The sequence below is a fragment of the Apteryx mantelli genome, chromosome 1 (assembly GCF_036417845.1).
Source record: "Apteryx mantelli isolate bAptMan1 chromosome 1, bAptMan1.hap1, whole genome shotgun sequence".
Classification (NCBI taxonomy): Eukaryota; Metazoa; Chordata; class Aves; order Apterygiformes; family Apterygidae; genus Apteryx; species Apteryx mantelli.
In genome coordinates, this window is record NC_089978.1 from 70,151,592 (window position 1) to 70,170,359 (window position 18,768).

Below are 18,768 nucleotides of genomic sequence, written 5' to 3' on the forward strand. Positions count from 1 at the left end.
TCCCTTGACACTCCCTTTCCCACCCCAGGATCCTCGCTTCCTCCACCACTATAACCCCAGCCGTGCAGAACCGGCATTCTGCCCTTGCCTCTGCATCACCACCCGAGCCCTCATGTCATCCCCTGCTTCTCTCCCCATACATTTGCTTCTTCCAGACTTCCCCATAACACTTCCATCTCTTATCTACCCACTTCCCTGAAGACATCACACAGTAATAGCATCTGCCTTTAACCACTAGCTAGGCAAAAGATAGCAGTGCTGCAGCAGATGGAGAGCTCTGCACCTGCTGCGTGGCCAGCGGGAACACGAGCACTAGCCAGCCAACCAGCAAAAACCAACACAGCTGCTCAGGTCTGGCCCTTCCCTCCCCGTGGGCCAAGCAGGGACTGTCCTCTTCCTAATGGCCTGTTTCTTCAAAACTTACAGGAACACAGTATTATTGAGAACACCAAATTTGACCTAAGTGAGCAGGACAGATTAAAAAAATTATTATGAAGGAGTGACAGAAGGAAAAAAAAAAGGACTAAAGAGGCAGGCCTTAAGACAGAAAAAAACTGCAATGACATTTTAACTTTTGAAAAAGGTTAACCACAGCCATCTTACTTTCCATATCTGCCCAAGTCAATAGTTTATCGTTATGACTCTCCTAGGGAACAATGAAAAGACACTGGTACTACTCATAACAAAACACTGAATGTAGCGCATTTGATGAATGTTCTAGTTTCAATTGATCTTTCTACATGAGGATAAACTCTCACTTCACCCAATTCAAACTTTTGATCATCGCAATCTACACATAGCTAAAACACCACAAAACTGGATGCAGCTCATCTTTGGCTCTCCAAAGTACAAGAGAAAGAGTAAAGTCTTGCATCCCATTTTAGCTCGCTCCTAGTCAAAAAATGTCAAACTAAGTTAAATATAGTTAGACTTAAAGCAATGTACAGTAAATATAGTGCAAAGCTTTAGTCTCTTTTCCAGTTTCTCAGGATGCTATAAAAATGCACATTTTTCATATACAACTGCCTCCTCAGTAAAGCCATGCAGAGGAGGAGAACATGGGAAAACGAGCCCCGACCTAATAAAGGTCATCTCTGCCTATGAATGCATATGTCCTATTTACATCAGAAGAGAGCACAGTTATTCCACTGTCAAACTCTACAACTCATGCACATCTGTACATTCTCCCAAAAGGCATGGAGCCATGTGACTCGCAGCACACAGGCCAACCCACTGGGCAATAGCTGAGCAGTTGATCCCCCTGAGGCATCCCAAAAGCATGGGGACTATTGTGCAATTAATTGCTCAGTTACTTACCAAATACACACTTGCATAAAACTTCCCAAAGGTGTTACCTAAACAGTCACTGTCTACACATGATGTGATCAAAATTGGGATTTCTGGTAATGCAGGCAGCAATAGCATGCCTGTGCAGCACCATCCATCTGGGGCTAACAAACTTTGCATTTGAGGGATTTCTGCCCAGGCCAGATTTCCATGAAGAGAAAGACGTTATGTCCAGGAAAACCCAGATGTATGGTACCCCCAACCCATCTTCAAGAACCACCATTCATATTTATGTTCACACATTGTTTGAACATTCAGGCTTCAGATTTTGAAAGTTAAGATGCTGCATGTTCTCGGATGGATTAACTCAGCAACAGATCAATGTGGCACAGGAAATGGCATACAGGGAAATAAAAAGCATGACTCAGAATGAAAAAGCAACCATTCAGTTTTGATAGCCTGAAAGCTTCTGAAAACTTTAATATGATTTACTTCTACTATAGAACTGTCAATAACTCTGTTCTGGGAGTTAAACCATTCCTTTCCCTCCCCTCTGAAGCCAACAAAACATACGCGTACAAACCAGGAACTACAACAAGAAAAACTCGTTTTCTAAATTAAAATGAGATTAGTAATGGCAGATGCATGGCCAAATATTCCCTTGTTCAACATTCTAATACACTAGGAGAAAATTCAGCTAACCAAAGACAACAGCGGTCAGAAGACGTGCTACCACCTCACAATTACAACACTATTCTAAGAGCTGAAACTTTTGAATCTTCTTACAGTTTTGGAAGCAAAATTGAAGCGCCATAGAAGTTTGATTATTAATTCCACCCCTGCTGGTGGTTAGGGGTTGCTGATGTTCCTTGATGATTTGTGCCTCAATGACTGTGTGTTGAACAAGCTCAGTTTCCAAGTACAGATTCTTTCTAACTTGTCCACTTTACAAACAACCCAGAATCAAAGTTTTGCCGTGCTCCTGCATGGTTGCAAATTAACAACAATCCCACAAGTCATAACCTGACCCCATCAGATTGGTTACATTCAAATCTCTCTCCAATAGTACCTCTACAGTTTGTCTCTAGGGGCTGCACACCTAAATATGAGGGCTGTTTATTTACAAATTACTTTACTAGTAATTTGTAATGGAAAAAAGATCTAGTTCAGCCTCTCTGAGGTGTCAGAGGAAATCTACATATTCATGATGTTGATATGCAAGGTCATGATGAATCTGTGGGCCACACTAGCAACATTTCCATGAGATAAGCAAAAAATTTTTTTAAAATTTGAGAATAAAATATTAAAATTATATATTGTCACAAGCAAAAAGAGGGTTTCTGTTGTTTACTGTTTGATGGATAGATGGCATGTCTACGGGAAGCATCAGCAGAAAATGACAGAAAGCTGCATGAAAGCCAAGGAGACAACCCAAAAAGCAGCTGGAAGCACAGCTCTAAAAGACTGTCTAGAGTAACTGCTTTTTAGACAGGGACTAGCTGGAAGAAAGCCTTGCACTGTGAGCAAGGAAACCACTTTCTATTCACTTTCTGCCATTTTCAGGAAAACAAAACACAGTTCATTATAAACAAACAAAACTACACTATAGGTTTACCAATGTTCTGCCCAAACAAGAAACAACTTACAGGATTCTAATTGTAGGGATTGTATCAAAAATAAAAAAAAGGTTTTTTGTTATCCATACAACAAATAAAATTTGGACTGCACAGGGGGTATTGGGTTACTGAATAAGATACTACTCTAAACTGAGGGGGTGGGGAAAAATCACACTTAAAAATAAAAACAAGCAACTTTCTGAAATTCTGCTAACAATATTTTAATGGTTCTGTGCATAGAAAGGTCTGTGAACATTAACAATAATAGGTTAAGCGAAGCTGCTAAAATACAAGGAAACATTTCGTGTGTTTTAAGAGACCAACTGGTCACCATAATAAGGGGCAACTCCTGCATATCTTACTCAAACATCAATGTTAGTTACTAATGAAAAGCGCTGGCAGGTCACTCTTAGCACAAGTAGAAACAAACCTGGCCAAGTCAAGAATACGTAGCATAACTTAGGTTAGCAAGGACTTCCGGAGGTCATCTAGTCCAGGCTCCCGTTCAAAACTAGCTTTAACAAGATGACTTCAAAGTTTTATCATTTCTCTCATCTGGAGGTCTTCCCTACTTTTGACTTTTTTGGTGTCAAATTGACTTTAAAAAACCAGTGCAGCTCCCTTTTTCTGTGTTAGCCCAAATCTCTGTTGGTACCAAACATGGTATTGGTGACTTTGACTTGTCTTCACTGGTTTAATCTGCTCTTAAAAATTCCTATAATGGAAATTCCTCATCCCTCCCAACAACATACTCCAGTATGTAACTGAACTCATCATTAGAAATATCTTGTCCACTTGTCTAATCTAACTTTCCCTTGCTTCAGTTACAGTCCATTATATCCTGTCCTATTCACTATGGCCACAAACAACAGATCATATCCTTTCTTTTTGCAAGAACTTTTAACACACTTGAAAATTATCATTCTTTCTTCTCGCACCTTTCCCTTATGCTATGCAATGCCAGTACACTGACTTTTTCCTTACAGTGTACATTTTCTAGATCTTCAGTCACTCATTGCTCTTTTGAACCCTATCTAATGAATCTGTATTTTCTTTGCAGTGCAACATCCGGAAGTGGACACAGTAGCAAGCAGAGCAGAAGGAACACTTCCTGCGTCTTGCAGGAATGGTATACTTTATACTACTAAACCCTTTTTTGTTGGATTCCTTTTTGTTTCTGCAATAACACGATGACTCAGGTTTAGCACGTGATTTACAATAAACTGTTGTTCCTAATTAGAATCCTAACACTCAGTCTCTGAATGATGCAGTAAGGCAGAAATAGTCAAGAATACTGAATGGGAAAGGGACGTCCGGGGCATTTTCCCCTGCCTTCAACAGCACTTGGGATTTGTCCCAATCCTCCATTCACCTCCATTCTTGACTGTCTCAAATTTGCAGAAGACATTTTGAATGCTGACCGCTCAGCCTAACTCTACTGCTCCTCCCAGCAAGGTGCAGTCTGAAATTTCATATGCACTCACTCCTTTCCATCACCCAGATTTACTAATGAAAATACCAACCGGCAGTAAACCCAGGATAGATCACAGAGGAGCCACTCTTGCTCACTGGTAAAAACATAAGGGTGTATCTATTGGTAACTACTCCAGAAAGAAAGTATGAGATAAAGAAAGAAGATAAATGCTGGCTTACAATCCATGGCAAACATTTTAGTTGTTGCAGTAGAGTTGTTATGGTATGAGCAGCTGTGTCAGAAGCAACTGTCTTTCCGGGCTAAGTTACTCATGTGATATCCTCTGCATGAGACAACAGACTGTTTTGGAGAAGTCATGCAACCATAGAAGACTCAGGCTGAACAACTATTAAAGGAACCCACGTAGAGCAAAAGCAGCAGCTTTCCCCAACCCTGAGGGCTGGCCCACAATCAAAGAGCAGTATCTCAAGCTGTTAGCCAAGACTGATCACATTATATACTCCAGGAGCAACCAAGTTTAGAATCCCACAAAACGTTGTGCTAATCCAGCTAGCACTTTATTGAAACACAGGACAAGGGGATGGGGCAGTGCTGCAAAAGGTCCCTTTCACTGTGATCCTTTTGAGTGCAACTCATCAAAATTACTGGTGTCAGTGAGAAGTTCTGTTGCAACAGGCATGAGACAGACACAATGGTACTGATAACTGCAGCCTGCCCACCTGAGCAGCTGAAATATGTACCTCTTCCACTTGATTCATCTGCACTTTCATTGACTGCAAAAGACTCACAATAAACCAAACCTACATTCCTGACTGGCCGTCATGAAATTCAACTTGTATTTCTAATATCAGTAAGCCACATATGAATTTGTCAACTTTGGAAACCAAACTTGAAGTGTATTTTAGATTAAAACTTCAGTAATACTCATGTGCTGGTGTTAAAAAGAAAAAGGAAACTATTTCCTTTAAATTCAGCTCCTAGAAGATCTGCAACAGCATTTCTAAAGGAAACCAACACTTCCCTTCTATTCAAAAGAAAAGAAAAATAGACCTTGTTCACCTTCCTCAAACAAATTGACTGACATGAATTGTTATATGCACTTTCTACTTTATCATTCCATTCCTTCCTTTTCCCTTACTCCAACTCCACTCCTCTCCATCTGTTGTCCATTTAACTTTTTTGGTTGATTAGTCTTAACTCACATCATTGGGAAATTGGCACATAACACTGACAATTAGAATAGGCAGCCAGAAGACTGTAACCAGCATTTACTCAGATAACTTCTTTTAGGATCAAAGCATAAATTAAGATGAGTTATGGTTGCAAAGCATTTAGATGCATCTTTCAGATTTTTATTCTATTTTTCAAGAAAAATAAGCATAATCATCGCCAAAAAAAATAATTATTTCCTCTCCTCTCTGTCCCATTTCCTCCATGGTTCTGTAGGACTTTTCTCCTCCAAGAAGTAATATTCCTCATTCTCACTGCAAAATTTCCCATCAATGATGCCTTTCATTTTAGGCTGTTACGTTTTCCTATTCCTAAATTAATTTAGTTTGTTAAGTTTGGATATCATTTAGCACTTACAATTATTGTGGCTGAGCACCACAGTAGGGTAATTCTAATTTTATGAAAATAGACAGAAGAGGAAGGAGACAACAGTTTTATTATACAGGTCAGGCCATTTTCTTACCTCTCTAAAGGAGAGAAAAGGTCATCATTAACAGCAAGAAGGCAACAGTAACTCCAAAATTTGCTACAACGGTTGCTACTAAATAAAGTAGCTCCTACTCATTGCCTAAGCATGAGTGAATATTCAGCAAGCCTAGAAAGCTGGTTAACTATCTCATGAGCTACATTAGAGAAAAGGATCTTTTGCATGGAAAAAAGATGGCATACACTGCTTTGGGAACCACATCATTTAGACAATCCTGAAGGGTTAAGTTGTCTCAGATTTTTAGGATCCATACTCTGTACAGGTTCTTATCACTTCCAGTAGTCAAGTGCCTTCCATAAGTGATACAAGGCACTGTTAATTACTGTCTTTCAACAAGAATAAGGATACATACTTTAAGCAAAAAGACTGCTGTGTGTTTTTACCAAAGATGACAGGATCAGGGTAGAACTTCCATGTGGAAAGCAAATGATGAAGTAGATGAATATTTGATAAGGAAGTTCATTCTACCATATCAGCCCTAATTCAGTAAGTTATTTACCTTGCTTACTAACTTCCATGAGGATGACAGGAGGTTTGCTGGGCCCAAGCAGCAGTTCTTTAGCAGAATCCTCCTGGATCATTACGTACTCAAACTCAGACCACTAGTCACATTGAAGACAAAACATCAAGATCACACTCTACATAGCACACATCTTTGATGTAATTTTTGTGATTGGTATAATAGCTACAGAGTAATACCTTGTACTAGCTGGATCTTCTTAAGAGCAGTGCCTTTAGGATAAAGAAGACTGCATTTCAAAAATGAGGTGGTGAAGTCCTGCAACACTGTGCAGGTCAGGAGTACTGGAAAGCATGATCCAGTCACAACAGATGATGTTAAGCATAAAGCTGTCACTTGCATAAGAGTCCAGCCCTAGGAGGGATTCAAGGGCCTCTTAAGTTGTACTGACCAACTGTGAATATGAAGTGACAAAAGAACGGCACCCCTCAGTGCAGATCCTTTAAAAGTGCTTTCTTACATGCTCCAAAGTAATCTCCATTTTGATAAGACTGGATTTCCAAAATCTGTATTTCATTTATGAGTTAATCACGTCCAAGCATATTTTTAAACACCAGAAAGCAGTTTTACAACTCTTTTTCGTGCTTCCCACAGAAGGGAGAGGTCTTCCCCAGGTGTATGCAGGGTTTGTACTGCTTTCTTACAGCTCCAGCGCTTCTAGATATTGCATGGGGTCCAGGAAGTGGCAAAGATCTTGCCCTAGTTTTGAAGATACTCTCCAAAGATAAGAGCTAATTCAGTCAACCTTCTTAGAACACAGTTAACTTTAAACACAAAAACATGTAATTAGCCACTTCATCCAAATAACCTTTCACAGTACAGATCATTGTTATTTATATAATCTGGCAACCAGACTAAGCTAGAATCATGCTCTTCCCAGGGAAGGCAGGATTCAGAGTATTTACTTTAACTCCCAACAACTTTTCAGCCTATCCTTACAGTTTGTAAAGCACTGATCTCTAGAGATAAATTTTTGCTCTTTAAACTAGTATCAAAGTCTGTATCACCTTAAAATGTCTAAACCCTGCCTTGCACAAGTATGTTTTCACACACTGGGACCACATATATTTATTAGAGAAAGATATGATCTGCAGAAATACCACATCATTCCAGACTTATCACTATTGTGCAAACAGTTCTGCTTTTCAAATGACAATCATCCAAGGTCTTTATGCAGAGATCCCTTAGTTCTTCAGTTAAAATGAATCATATGAAGAGTGGTTTAAGGTTGTTGGAGCAAGGCACTATGCTTCTGCTTTTAAAAAGCAAAATTTGCTTGGTTACCACTTAGAAGCTAACAATTTGGGGGTTTGCCTTTTCTTTTAAAAATTGTAATAGTATTTTCTTTTTGAGTGCTTTCTAAGTGTAGATTTACTTTGCTATCCAAGACTGACAAATGCCTACAGGAGTCTAACACATACCATATAAATGTAGACAAATAAAAAAAAGATAACGATCCTAGTAGTGAAACCTCAGAGCCTCTCATGAATAGAAACAAGTGCCTTATTTGCTTATAATTGAGCCAAACAATAATTTGAAACGAAAAAGTGATCAAAGAATTAAAAGACCATCCCATAAGGTTTATTAAATAAACATAAAATGATATCAAGCTTAGAAAACGAATTCTTAAAAAAAACCAGACATATATTGTCAGTTTCAAAGCTTTTCTCATTGGTGTGGAAATGTCTCTAGTTTAAAACATGGTACTGAAAAGAACTCAAATCTCTGTTAGTCTTACACTTAGTATTTTATTAATTTACACGGGTTGTCTAAGATAGAAAGTGAAATAAAACTTAATATTTTATTCTATGTATAAATTTTACTTGAAGGAACACCTTAAGAGCAAATTGCTTAGATTGTAGTTACATAACTGCAATTCATGATTACTTAACATATTACTGACATCTTGTTACACTGACTTTTATTTAACAAATTACCATCTTAATGTTCAACAGAAAGATCTGGAGGAAGATAAAAAGCATAACTTTTATACTACCATTAAGGAAGTATTTATTCTGAGCACTCAGATGGAAAAAAACAAGTATCAAAAACAGAGCTGTCTGACCACCAGAAACTTAAACATGCACTGAATGTCACCAAGTACCATACAGACCAGTACTGTCTCAGTAGTGACCTTTTTTTAGCAAGGAAAGAATTAGTAACATGAAGTTTAATTAGAGAATGTGTATGGTATTAACCAAAATGAAAAAAAAGGCTACTTATGTGCGATTTAAATACCCTTTATTGTCAGTCTTTGGCACTTTTACCCTTCTGTTGCCCAATTAAAAGATCTGTACATTACCACAACCTCAAGAACCTGACATTTTTACTGAGGCTTGCATTCACAAGGCTAGCCTACTGACCAACTGCTACAGCAGAGATCAGACCACATGGCATCTGCTTCTCCTACAAATGCCCAGTGGAAAAACAGTCAATATGCCACAGAACTCATCTGCTTATTCCCAAAGGATCTTTTTCATTCTTCTTGTATACTTAAAGAAAGGTTGCACATTGGCTGTGCTACAACAGACGGTATTCCTGGAAATTCTCAGCTTGCTCTTCTTATTGGACCCAAAGCACAACTGAAGACAAGGTTCTCAGCAGAACAGTCAGACCAAACCATGTAACAATCTCATTTAAGACAGAATGTGTTTTAAAGTGATTTTATCTTTGAAGGACACAGTCTACTATTTTTCAAGAGACCAGGTCTTTATAAAACAAATATCCTGCTTCTAGAAACCACTACTGAACAAGTTTGCTCGCTTTCCTGAAGGACAAACCCAAAACATCTTATTCGCAGTAAACAGTTCTGACCATCAGAACACCAGAATTTTCCCAGGTTCACATGGACTGCAACATGATTAACAAACATATATAAAAAAGGTAAAAATTATTATACATGACAGTTTCTTCATTATTTCATGAGACTGCTCATATTATTATAATAGATGCATTTCCCATTACTTGGTCAACTTGTTCATATTACTGCATTTATTAAATCATACTCAGACAAAAAATATCGTACATTTCCTTCAAAGACAGCAAGAAATAAAAATCACTCAATGATGTTGATTGGCAGTTTGCCATTGCCATCACCAAACCATCAGGGAAGACAGAAAGCAGCACCAAAAATAACACTCTCCAGCCTAGTTCATTGGCCATATGTTATAGGAAGAAAAACAAAGCAAACAAACAAAACAAACAAAAAACACCCAGAAAAGTCTGTTTCTCCAAAAACCATAAACCAGATAAAAAACCCTATTTAGTCTGAACCAAACCCTCAAACAGCAGTATTTGTTTCTCTTCAGAGGTTTTTTTTTTCCTAAACAAAAGGATTCCTTCCAAGTTAATTTTCAAAATCTACTAGCAGGTATTTATTTCTCACCAAGGCAATACCTTCTGGAGCAGAGGTAGTCAACATACAATTTACAGATTACTAACATACAGCAGCAACACATATGCTGTACTATTCATTCCTGTGCCATACACTCACATGGAGGTCAATTTGTTTTCATAGCCTTTTACTTACCTTTCCCATTTTGCCATGCAGTATACCAAGACAAACTGAGGAAAGTAGTGATGAACACTAACACGGTGGCCACAGTTCCATTTCGGAGCCTCATCTCATTTCAGCATCACACTTGTTTACGTTCTATTAGCGATTAGGATCTGTTGGGCTTGCTGTAATGAAGTCAGCTGAAAGTCCACCAGCAGCAGCAGCTGGCCAACAGCAACACAAAACGTGGCTCTCATATATCAAACATATCGTAAATCAATCCATTCCAAACTGTTGTTCAGCTTTCTTATCAGTTTTCATAAGTTAACTTCTCTTTATTCTTCTAGTCCTGTTTAAAGGAAACAAAAGTTTAACAGTTTAAGACAAAACAATATTTACAAGAGACCCTCATGTACCAAAATACAGCAGACAAATGCTACTATACGCTCACTACTATGGCCTACATGCACTGCCTCAGTCTCAGTTCAGGGAATAGCACTTGTTACATTAGTTTGTCCGTTTCCATTAGAACTGCCTGTATCTGGAAGAACCGCATTTCACGTGTTTGGTTGTTAAAGGATAAACATATATATGACCTATATGACAATTCTATCATAAACTCAAGGCAAGATCAAGTGTTGTACTGGCAGATATGAGAGGGTTCTCAGGAACAGAACAACTTGAGGCCCCAATTGTAAGTACTCACTTTGACAAAACCCCTCTGAAATCAGTGGGGCCTAGTGTAACTGCAGGACTGGAACTATCTCCAGTGAACTGAGATCAGGGCTTTAAACAGCATGTATAAGTCTACATCATTTATCTTTCTTTGCTCAGTGCAAAAAATATTTGATCCATCCACAACCATTTTTTTTCTAGTTTAGCTTCAGCTGAAGCACAGATTACAGTCACACATGCAGAGATTCTTCAATCTGTAACAGCAGGCAGCAATGCACAAAAAACATGAAAGTACCACTCTACGACCATATCACTCCTCTATTCCCACCACACATGCACAAGGACACAGCACAGAGCTTATCCAACAGTTCAGTTTTGCCCCAGATGAAGGTTCCATATCCTGACTAGAAAATCCTCAACTGTTCAAACACAGCCAGCATCTAAACACACTATCCTAACCAAGCAGGACAAAGAAAATATGGAAGTAAATTAACCCATGCCCTGCTTTAAAAGCCGGGGAGATTTGTTTTTAAAGAGCCAAATCATCATTTCAAGTAGCATAAACATTTGACATTCTTTCAGGGTACTGCCAGTTTTTCCCCACAATAAGTTCCATCTGATACAGGTATGTTATGCAGCAATAAAGAAAGACCTGCCTTGAATTTTCCCATCACAAGCAATCTCTGTCAATCTTTTCCCTGGGTACATTTAGAACAACAGGGAAAATATTTTTTTTATTATACTGGTACCTAGACATTCAAGTCAAATCTGAGCTACTGCAGCACGCACAACCTTTACCAAAGAACTTGGAAACAAGACAGGATGAACAAGCAGGTGTGGTTAACAAAAGAAAGGCAGAGATCAACAAAGTTACAGAACCACATGCTCAAACTTTGCTCACAACTTCCAGGCCACAGAAAGCGGTTACCTTCTGACTATGATTACCTCACATACTTCACATACAATGCTAGTAATGTGCTTTGGGCTTTGAGGAATTTTATGCACAGACAGGACTTTGACTTTAAACATTAACTTGGAAATCACATAGCACCTATGAGGTACAGAACAAATGCATGTATGTGGGAAGTGGACAAAGTGGATAGTAAAATTCAGTAAGAAACAAAATAATGAGCAGGAACAGAAAAAACTGTGAAAGGCTTTATGAAATAGGAAACCTGAATTCAACACAATGAAAGATAAAGACAGCTGAGAGATGTAAAGAAAACTAACATGGAGAGCACGGCATGCCAGGAAATATCAACAGCACAAGCACTTTGAATAGGAGATGGACATCATAAAAGTCAGAGGGGTAGGCAACAGTAATTAGGTCAGAAGACAAAAGTCTGGATGAACTTTAATAACAAGGATAGAAAAGAATCTCAAAACCCCAAAGTTTCAAATGGCCTGGCTGCAAGAACAGTTCAAGTCATTCCCAGACTACCAGAATAAGTGACTAGGACACTGACAATGCCAGTGACACTGACGGTTTAACAGGGCTAAAGTTGCTCTGAAGCAAGGATGCCTAATCTATAGCCTGCCTTAACTGTTATTTATTCTAGCTGCAGTCAGATCCCTCCAGAGCAACTCAAGTGTACACAATGGACCAGGATACAAGCTAGGTGGATTATCCCAGCAGGGGAAATATACAGCTGGTCCAACATGCAACCAGACAGGGCAACTAGGAAAGTAAAAATACCATCTGATAATGCAAGGAAAGTGAACCGCCTGCCTTGCCAGAAAGTCTGGGCGTCATTTTTACATTTGCTGCCACAAAATCTAGAGGTCGTGATCAGGGCCTCTCACTGTGCTATTTAAAGCTACAGGAAAACACCAACTGAAAGAATTTTAAAATGGGGGGGGGAGGCAAGAGGAAGAAACCAGTAGTAAAATGATTAAATTACCAGTGAATACGCACAAAACTGTGTCAAATTAAGAATTATCATGGTTTTGAGTGGGCTGGTTCTACTTTTATCCTTATTCTCTGTATACTTCACACAACACCAGGGGTCTTCTGGTGTTGCCCCCTTCACCAACTCCTCTTAACACAGGCATCAACAGCTCAGCTACAGTACTTAGATGATCATTCAAGTATTTCAATACATTAAACTGCATACATGAAGGCAATACATGTACTAGAAGCATTTCAGCTTTTAAAAATTGATCTAGTTAAGCCAGCAAAAACCCACATGTAGATGCACTTAAATTATTTAACCCCCAGGTGGTCACTTTAGATTTGTTCAATAATTTACAACACAAACTAAGCTAATTTAACCGAGGGGTAATCCAGTTTAAGCCTACATTATGACAGGGTATAACTAGACACATGAAGCCTGTGAAATTTTCCAGCACTGATATGACTTAAACCTTGCCACTGCAAACAGGAATGCCCCTGCTAGATGCTGAAGGCAGTGAGAACTGAAGGTACTTGGCATCTCACAGAAGCTGAGCAGCACCCTACTGAATCATGCCTTAAATAAACTACGAAGTTTCTGTATGTATCCAGATACTCCTGTAATACATACAAAGCATAGTTTCAACTGCAAACCATAAAACCTGATACACTTCAATGCCCCTGCAAATGCTCAGCTCGGTTCCTTACACGCTTGCTGAAAGGTTTGGCTGTGCAGGTTCAAAGCCTGAAGGGTGCCAGACTTCTGAGAGGATCAGACCAGATCCCATTCTGCAAAAGCACCTACAATGGCAGCAGTACTGTATTTAGAAGGTTGTTCTGTAAGGCATACAAGAGTGGTACGTTATTAAAAGAAAACAAAAAAGAGAGCAGGCGGGAGAATTTCTAGGCAGACTCTTTTTCACCTTATTTTAATCGAAACATTTCCCAATCCCCAGAGCCGAGAGCCCCAGCCTGAGCCCCCTCCCCCAGCCCGCTGGCTCCATCCTCCCTCCCGACACCGGCTCCCTCTGTGGCCGCCAGCGAATGAAAACCCGTTTTCCTCCCTCTCTGCCCAAGCAGGTCACCGGCACCCCGCTCCGCAGGTGAGCGCCCGGCGGGAGGTGCTGTCCCCCCCCCCCCGCCCCTTCCCGGGGCCGCCCGGACGCCGCAAGTTCAGCGAAGCCCCGCGGCCGAGCAGGCAGCCGCGCGCCGCCACCGGCGACCGTTAGCGACCGTTAACGTTCTTTCCCCCCCGCCCTCCGCGCGCTGACAGCCGGGCTCGCCGCCGCCGCGGCGCTGCCATTTCGCAGCCGAGTCCCCCCCTCCAGCCCGCTGAGGGTCCGGCGACGGCGGCGCGCTGCCGCCGACCGCTGCGGAAACGGGGGCGGCCGCCGCGGCGCGTCCCGAGTTAGGCGGGATCTTCCATGCCGTTTCCCCCCCTCTCTGCTCGTGAGTGTTTACTCGGGGAGCGAGAATTCAGGCGGGGGGGGACGAGCATCGGCCGCCTCCAGCTCGTGGGGGGAGAGTCTGTGTGTGCGGAGCGGCGGAGGGCGGCAGGGACCGCGGAGCAGCGGCGAGCCCCGCCGGCCGCGGCGGCCGTCCGGGCGGCAGAGGGCGAGAGCTAACGGCGATGGAGGGGAGAGCGCCGGGTCCGGGAACCTGCGCGTCTGGAATGAGATTTTTTTTCCTTTTTTTTTTTGGAGCGGGAGGAGGAAGAGGAAAAGGAAGCTGCAAACTCTGCTAAAAACCCTTCAGGCTCCCAGCACGCCAGGAGGGGAGGGAGAAAGAGGAAGGGTGCAAAGACAGAGAAGGGGCAGCGGCAGCGCTCTCCCGGGCACCCCCGCCACCCCAGCCGGAGAAAGAGAGCGAGCATCCCCGCTGTGCTCCGGACCTCGGCGGCGCCCTCCACATGCTCTGCCAAGGGCCGCGGACACCCCCAACGCTGGGCGGAGGAAAGGGGTGGCAGCAAGTCCTGCGAAGGACCCGCAGGCTGTCGTTACACCACCACGCAGGTGCATGTGCGCGCAAAAGGGTGCATGCATGCAGATAGGGGAGCAGGACGGCCCCTTGCCTGCCTCCCTCCCTCCCTCGGGCAACACCGCAGGGATCCCCAGCGCGCGAAGGGGAAGCGCCTCCACTGCAAACCCCCACTAAAGGGTGCAGAGAAGGAGGCATGTCCGGTCCCAGCTTCCAAAAACCCGGGGGCGGGGTGCAAAGCGGGGGGTGGAGGGAGCGGTCTGCCGTAGCTACCGCTACCCGATCGCCGGCTCCAAGCCGAGTCCGAAGCCGGCACCAGGGGCTCGGGGACCGCTGGGGGAACCGGCTGCCGGACAGCGCCGCGGCCATCCTCACCTGTGCGCTGCGCTCCAGCAGGGGGAACCGCGGGGGCGCGCGGGCAGAGGCGGCGGCGAGCGACTGTCGCGGCTCGCGCCGGGGCTCGCGCTCACCGCTCCCTCCCTCATCAGCGACGCGCTCAGCTCGCGCAACCGCCCCCCGCGCCCGGCTCCGTGGAGCCGCGCGGGGCCCCGCCCCACCGCCGCGGAAGCCCCGCCCCCCGGCCTAACGACGTCCCCGCCGGCAGCCAATGGGGGGGGCGTCGCGCCGGGAGGCGCCTCTCACTGGCTGAACCTCCTGTCGCTCTGTTCGGCCGCGGCTATAAAAGCCTCAGTCTCGCGAGGCCTTTCCTAGTCGTTGCGTCGGTGGCGCGGGCGTTAAGGAGAGTGGTGGCAATGCGCTGCGCACCTTTTTTTTTTTTTTCCTTCCTACCGTCTGTCTGTGCTTGTTAGGCTGTGCTTTTGGGTTTGTTCCTCTGGAGGAAGCCCTAAAAGGGTTTAGTGGCCTGAGCACTTGGTTATGCATTGCTCAGTGAGTGGCTGGTGGAGCTTCATTTCTAAGGTGGTGGTGGTGGCGGCGGCAGAAGGTCCTCCCATGTCGTTTCTGGGCCAGGCTTCTGATCTGGGGTGTGAGGGTGTGTTTGTACTCTTGAGGGGAAGTTGAGCTCAGCAGATCATTTCTTGCACTGCCTGTTTGTGCCAAGCACATAGCATGCGCCTGTGCCCTGTGTGATGTGCTTGTTCTCCAGTGACAAGCAGCCAGGCTCATGAATTTTACCTGTGGGTGCATGCTGTGATAAGTGTCTCCCAGAGCAAACTGCGTGAGTTAAGAGAGCAGCTTGTTGCTTCACACAGGTTAAATGAACCCTCTGTCCTTTGTACTATCCACTAGTGTGGCTGTGGGGAGAGCATTCATGTTGCATTGGCATGCACGCTGCCCAAGGAGCTGTTAAACAGGTACAGCTTTGGAGGTGTGAAAATGAGCTTGCTTTCCTCCAGAGGGTTGTTATTGCTGCGCTGTATGACTAGTGAAAGGAGGTCAGTGGCAACTTTGCTCTATGGGCTCATTATTTAGGATTGCAGTGTTTCAGTTCTATAAGCAGTTCCCTCTCTTCACTGGTTGAAGTGTCCCAAAAGTTACATAGAGCAGCATGTTTTCAGGTTCTGCAAGCTCCCATTAAAGTTAAATAGCGCCTCCGGATTAGGGTGAGAGGCTATCTATCTTGCAAGAACCATGCTCTTGCTGTGTAGTGCTGATTAGCAGTGTTCAGTCCTCTTCCACCTCTTCTTCCCTTGTCCTCCATCTGATTTAGGCAAAGTCTACAGCAGACGCCTTTGCTCTCAGTTAAGGCTCTTACCTTGGATGTAGTGGGATAGTTCCCCACAAGAACTTTATAAACAGTGCTAAAATCTTCTTTATTATTCTGTTTTAATAGTGACATTTAACAAGTTTCCATAGGTTTTCTTTTTTCTTTTTTCCAACCAAAGCTTAAACATATTATAATGTTCTTGCATATTCAGGCAACTGCTGGGCAGCCCTCAGTGACTTTGCAGGCCATCTCAAAGCTTGAGAAAAGGGGCCTGTGGCAACTCAGGCTGAGCACAAAAATGGGCTCAGGAGAAATTTGCAAGGCCTTGGCACCCAGACTGTCCTACAATTTTATTTAAGCGAGTGGCGAGAACTTATTGTGCAAGTGTGTGCTTCAGTTCTCCTTTTTGTAATGAAATTGAATGAAGTGGATTTTTTGAAAAACAAATTCAGTACAATAACTTTTGAACAAAAATTGGCGTAGGCACATACACATGTAGTCACCTTCTACAGAACTTCTGTAGAGATCCCAACAAGCTAAGAACATCAGAGCCACAATTATTTGCCTTCAATAGATTAGTGTTGCTTAGGGATGTGTTTTTTTTGCATTTCTGTGTTTGGGGGGGAAAAAAAGCTACTGGAGATATTCTTGCATAAAAGTGTTTTTGTCAGGAGAGATTAGTCTGATGAAGAAACAAATGTGCTGAGATGAATTTAATGACAGTTATTTCAAGATATGACTATCTTATCCTTCCTGCTTCTTTCAGTGATTAAAAACTAGCATTGGGAAGGTTTATCAAGTGGACCTTGACAGTATCCAATTAACTATTAACTTCTACAAACAATAAAGTGGTAATGTGGTTATTTCTCAGTTCCTCTGACTTCTTCCCCTGAAATTAGTTTCATGAGAAGGAAGGCCAAGTTCAGGATTGAAAAAATTTCAACATTACCCTCACCTGACTTCAACAATCAGATGTCTCTTGGCATATTTCACTCTTTGATGCATAGAAAAATTGCATGGAGAGGGAAAATGTGCAGCTGCCAGAGAAGAGGAGTTTGGACAGTTTGGCTGATGCATTGAAATGTTGCTTACTTCTTGTGAGGTTGACAGCTCACCTTTGTGCCTGACCAATATTTAATGCCAGCAGATCTCCACATTCTTTCTGTCTAGTTATTCTTTCATCCTGAACTCATGGGTGTTGGAGTATCAATTTGCAATTTAGTTGGAGAAATTTAAGCACTTCCAAACGCTTCATGTTTAAGTGCAACTGTTAAGGTGTAAATACTATAGCAGGCATAGTGGGAGGGATTTGGGGGAAGAAATGGTTCTAAATATGAAAAGCTTAAGCCCTTAGTGTTCCAGCTTTGGCCTGGTGAAAAGAAGACCAAGGAGCTTGCTGTTCTGTACCAGCAGAAGGGAAGTGTATAATCATATTTTGGTACAGGGAACATTTCATGCTGTGAACTTTTTGCTAAGGTATTACCTAAATGTCAGAATGAAGACAAAATGGTAAAAGATCCTGTAATACTTTCATGTACATTGCAGTGACTGCTTGTGGCACACCTGGGCAGTCCAGTATTACAAGGCTGCAAGGTTGTCACCATTCATTGAATTTGGAATTTTTTTATCCAAACACTTTTCTTGACCCATTTAGAAGCATGAAAGATCATTGTTGTTGTCATTTCACAGTGCTAATCCTCTGGTTTTCCTGAACATTAAGAAAGATGCAAAAAAGGTTAAAGACCTTGACAGGGGGCAAGTGAAAGTCTTAACAGTTGCTCAGATGAAAAATGACAATCTGAAAATTGACTGTCTACTGACTGACAACTGCATCCTGTCTCAGAGAAAAGATTTATTCCCAGTCTGACACTGCCCTAGTTTAACTGAGCAAACACATTGTGACTGTCAGTGCTTCTACCTCCATTTCACCCCAGCTGTGCCTTTTTCAACTGTAAGCCCTTCATGACTTAATCTTTTTTGCCATGTGCTGATAGAGTACCTTGCTTAATGAAATTGTATTTCAGCTGGTGCTTTGCTGCATTTCAATATCCACAGTAAAAATAGAGAGGCACAAATGTACCCAGTGTTTATTGGGGAAGGATTGGCAATGATTGCACGCTGCCCCTGCAACAGATATGTGCCCTAGGCTAGCTTCTGTGTAAAGTCACATGCAGTCCCTACAGCACAGGGCTAGCAACAGGGAAAAAAAGCAACCACCCTTTCAACTAGCTTCTTAAAACTGATGTATGGCATTGAGGAACCAGGCTTAAAATCATAGGTGCTATACTGGAAAGACTTGAGGCCCTAATGTAGCACTGGAATAGGGGAGTAGGAGATGGGGCTGATGGAAAAGGGAAGGGAAGCTTTGAAATCCCCTCAGGATGACTAGGTAAACTGATGCCTGTATAACAATACAGAAGGATTTCCCATCTCTCAGACAGGTTTGATGCTCACTCAAATTCAGATCTCATTATGTTTTTATAGACAT

At 42.6% G+C, this 18,768-nt stretch overlaps 1 protein-coding gene across 2 annotated transcripts in view; it reads right to left on the minus strand.

Moving 5' to 3' along the window:
* The window catches only part of MGAT4A (alpha-1,3-mannosyl-glycoprotein 4-beta-N-acetylglucosaminyltransferase A), a 73,665-nt gene extending 58,577 nt beyond the window's left edge, over positions 1–15,088 (minus strand). Inside the window, exons 1-2 of one of the 2 annotated variants that reach the window (XM_067294444.1) lie at positions 14,990–15,088; positions 10,105–10,420 (exon numbers count right to left, since the gene is read on the minus strand). In XM_067294444.1, the coding sequence (XP_067150545.1) occupies positions 10,105–10,198 (94 nt within the window). In that variant the 5' untranslated portion in view covers positions 10,199–10,420; positions 14,990–15,088. Of the gene's footprint in view, positions 1–10,104; positions 10,421–13,345; positions 13,400–14,989 lie in introns of those variants that run through there. The other variant, XM_067294452.1, reaches the window with a different exon arrangement.
* Positions 15,089–18,768: the final 3,680 nt, after the last annotated feature.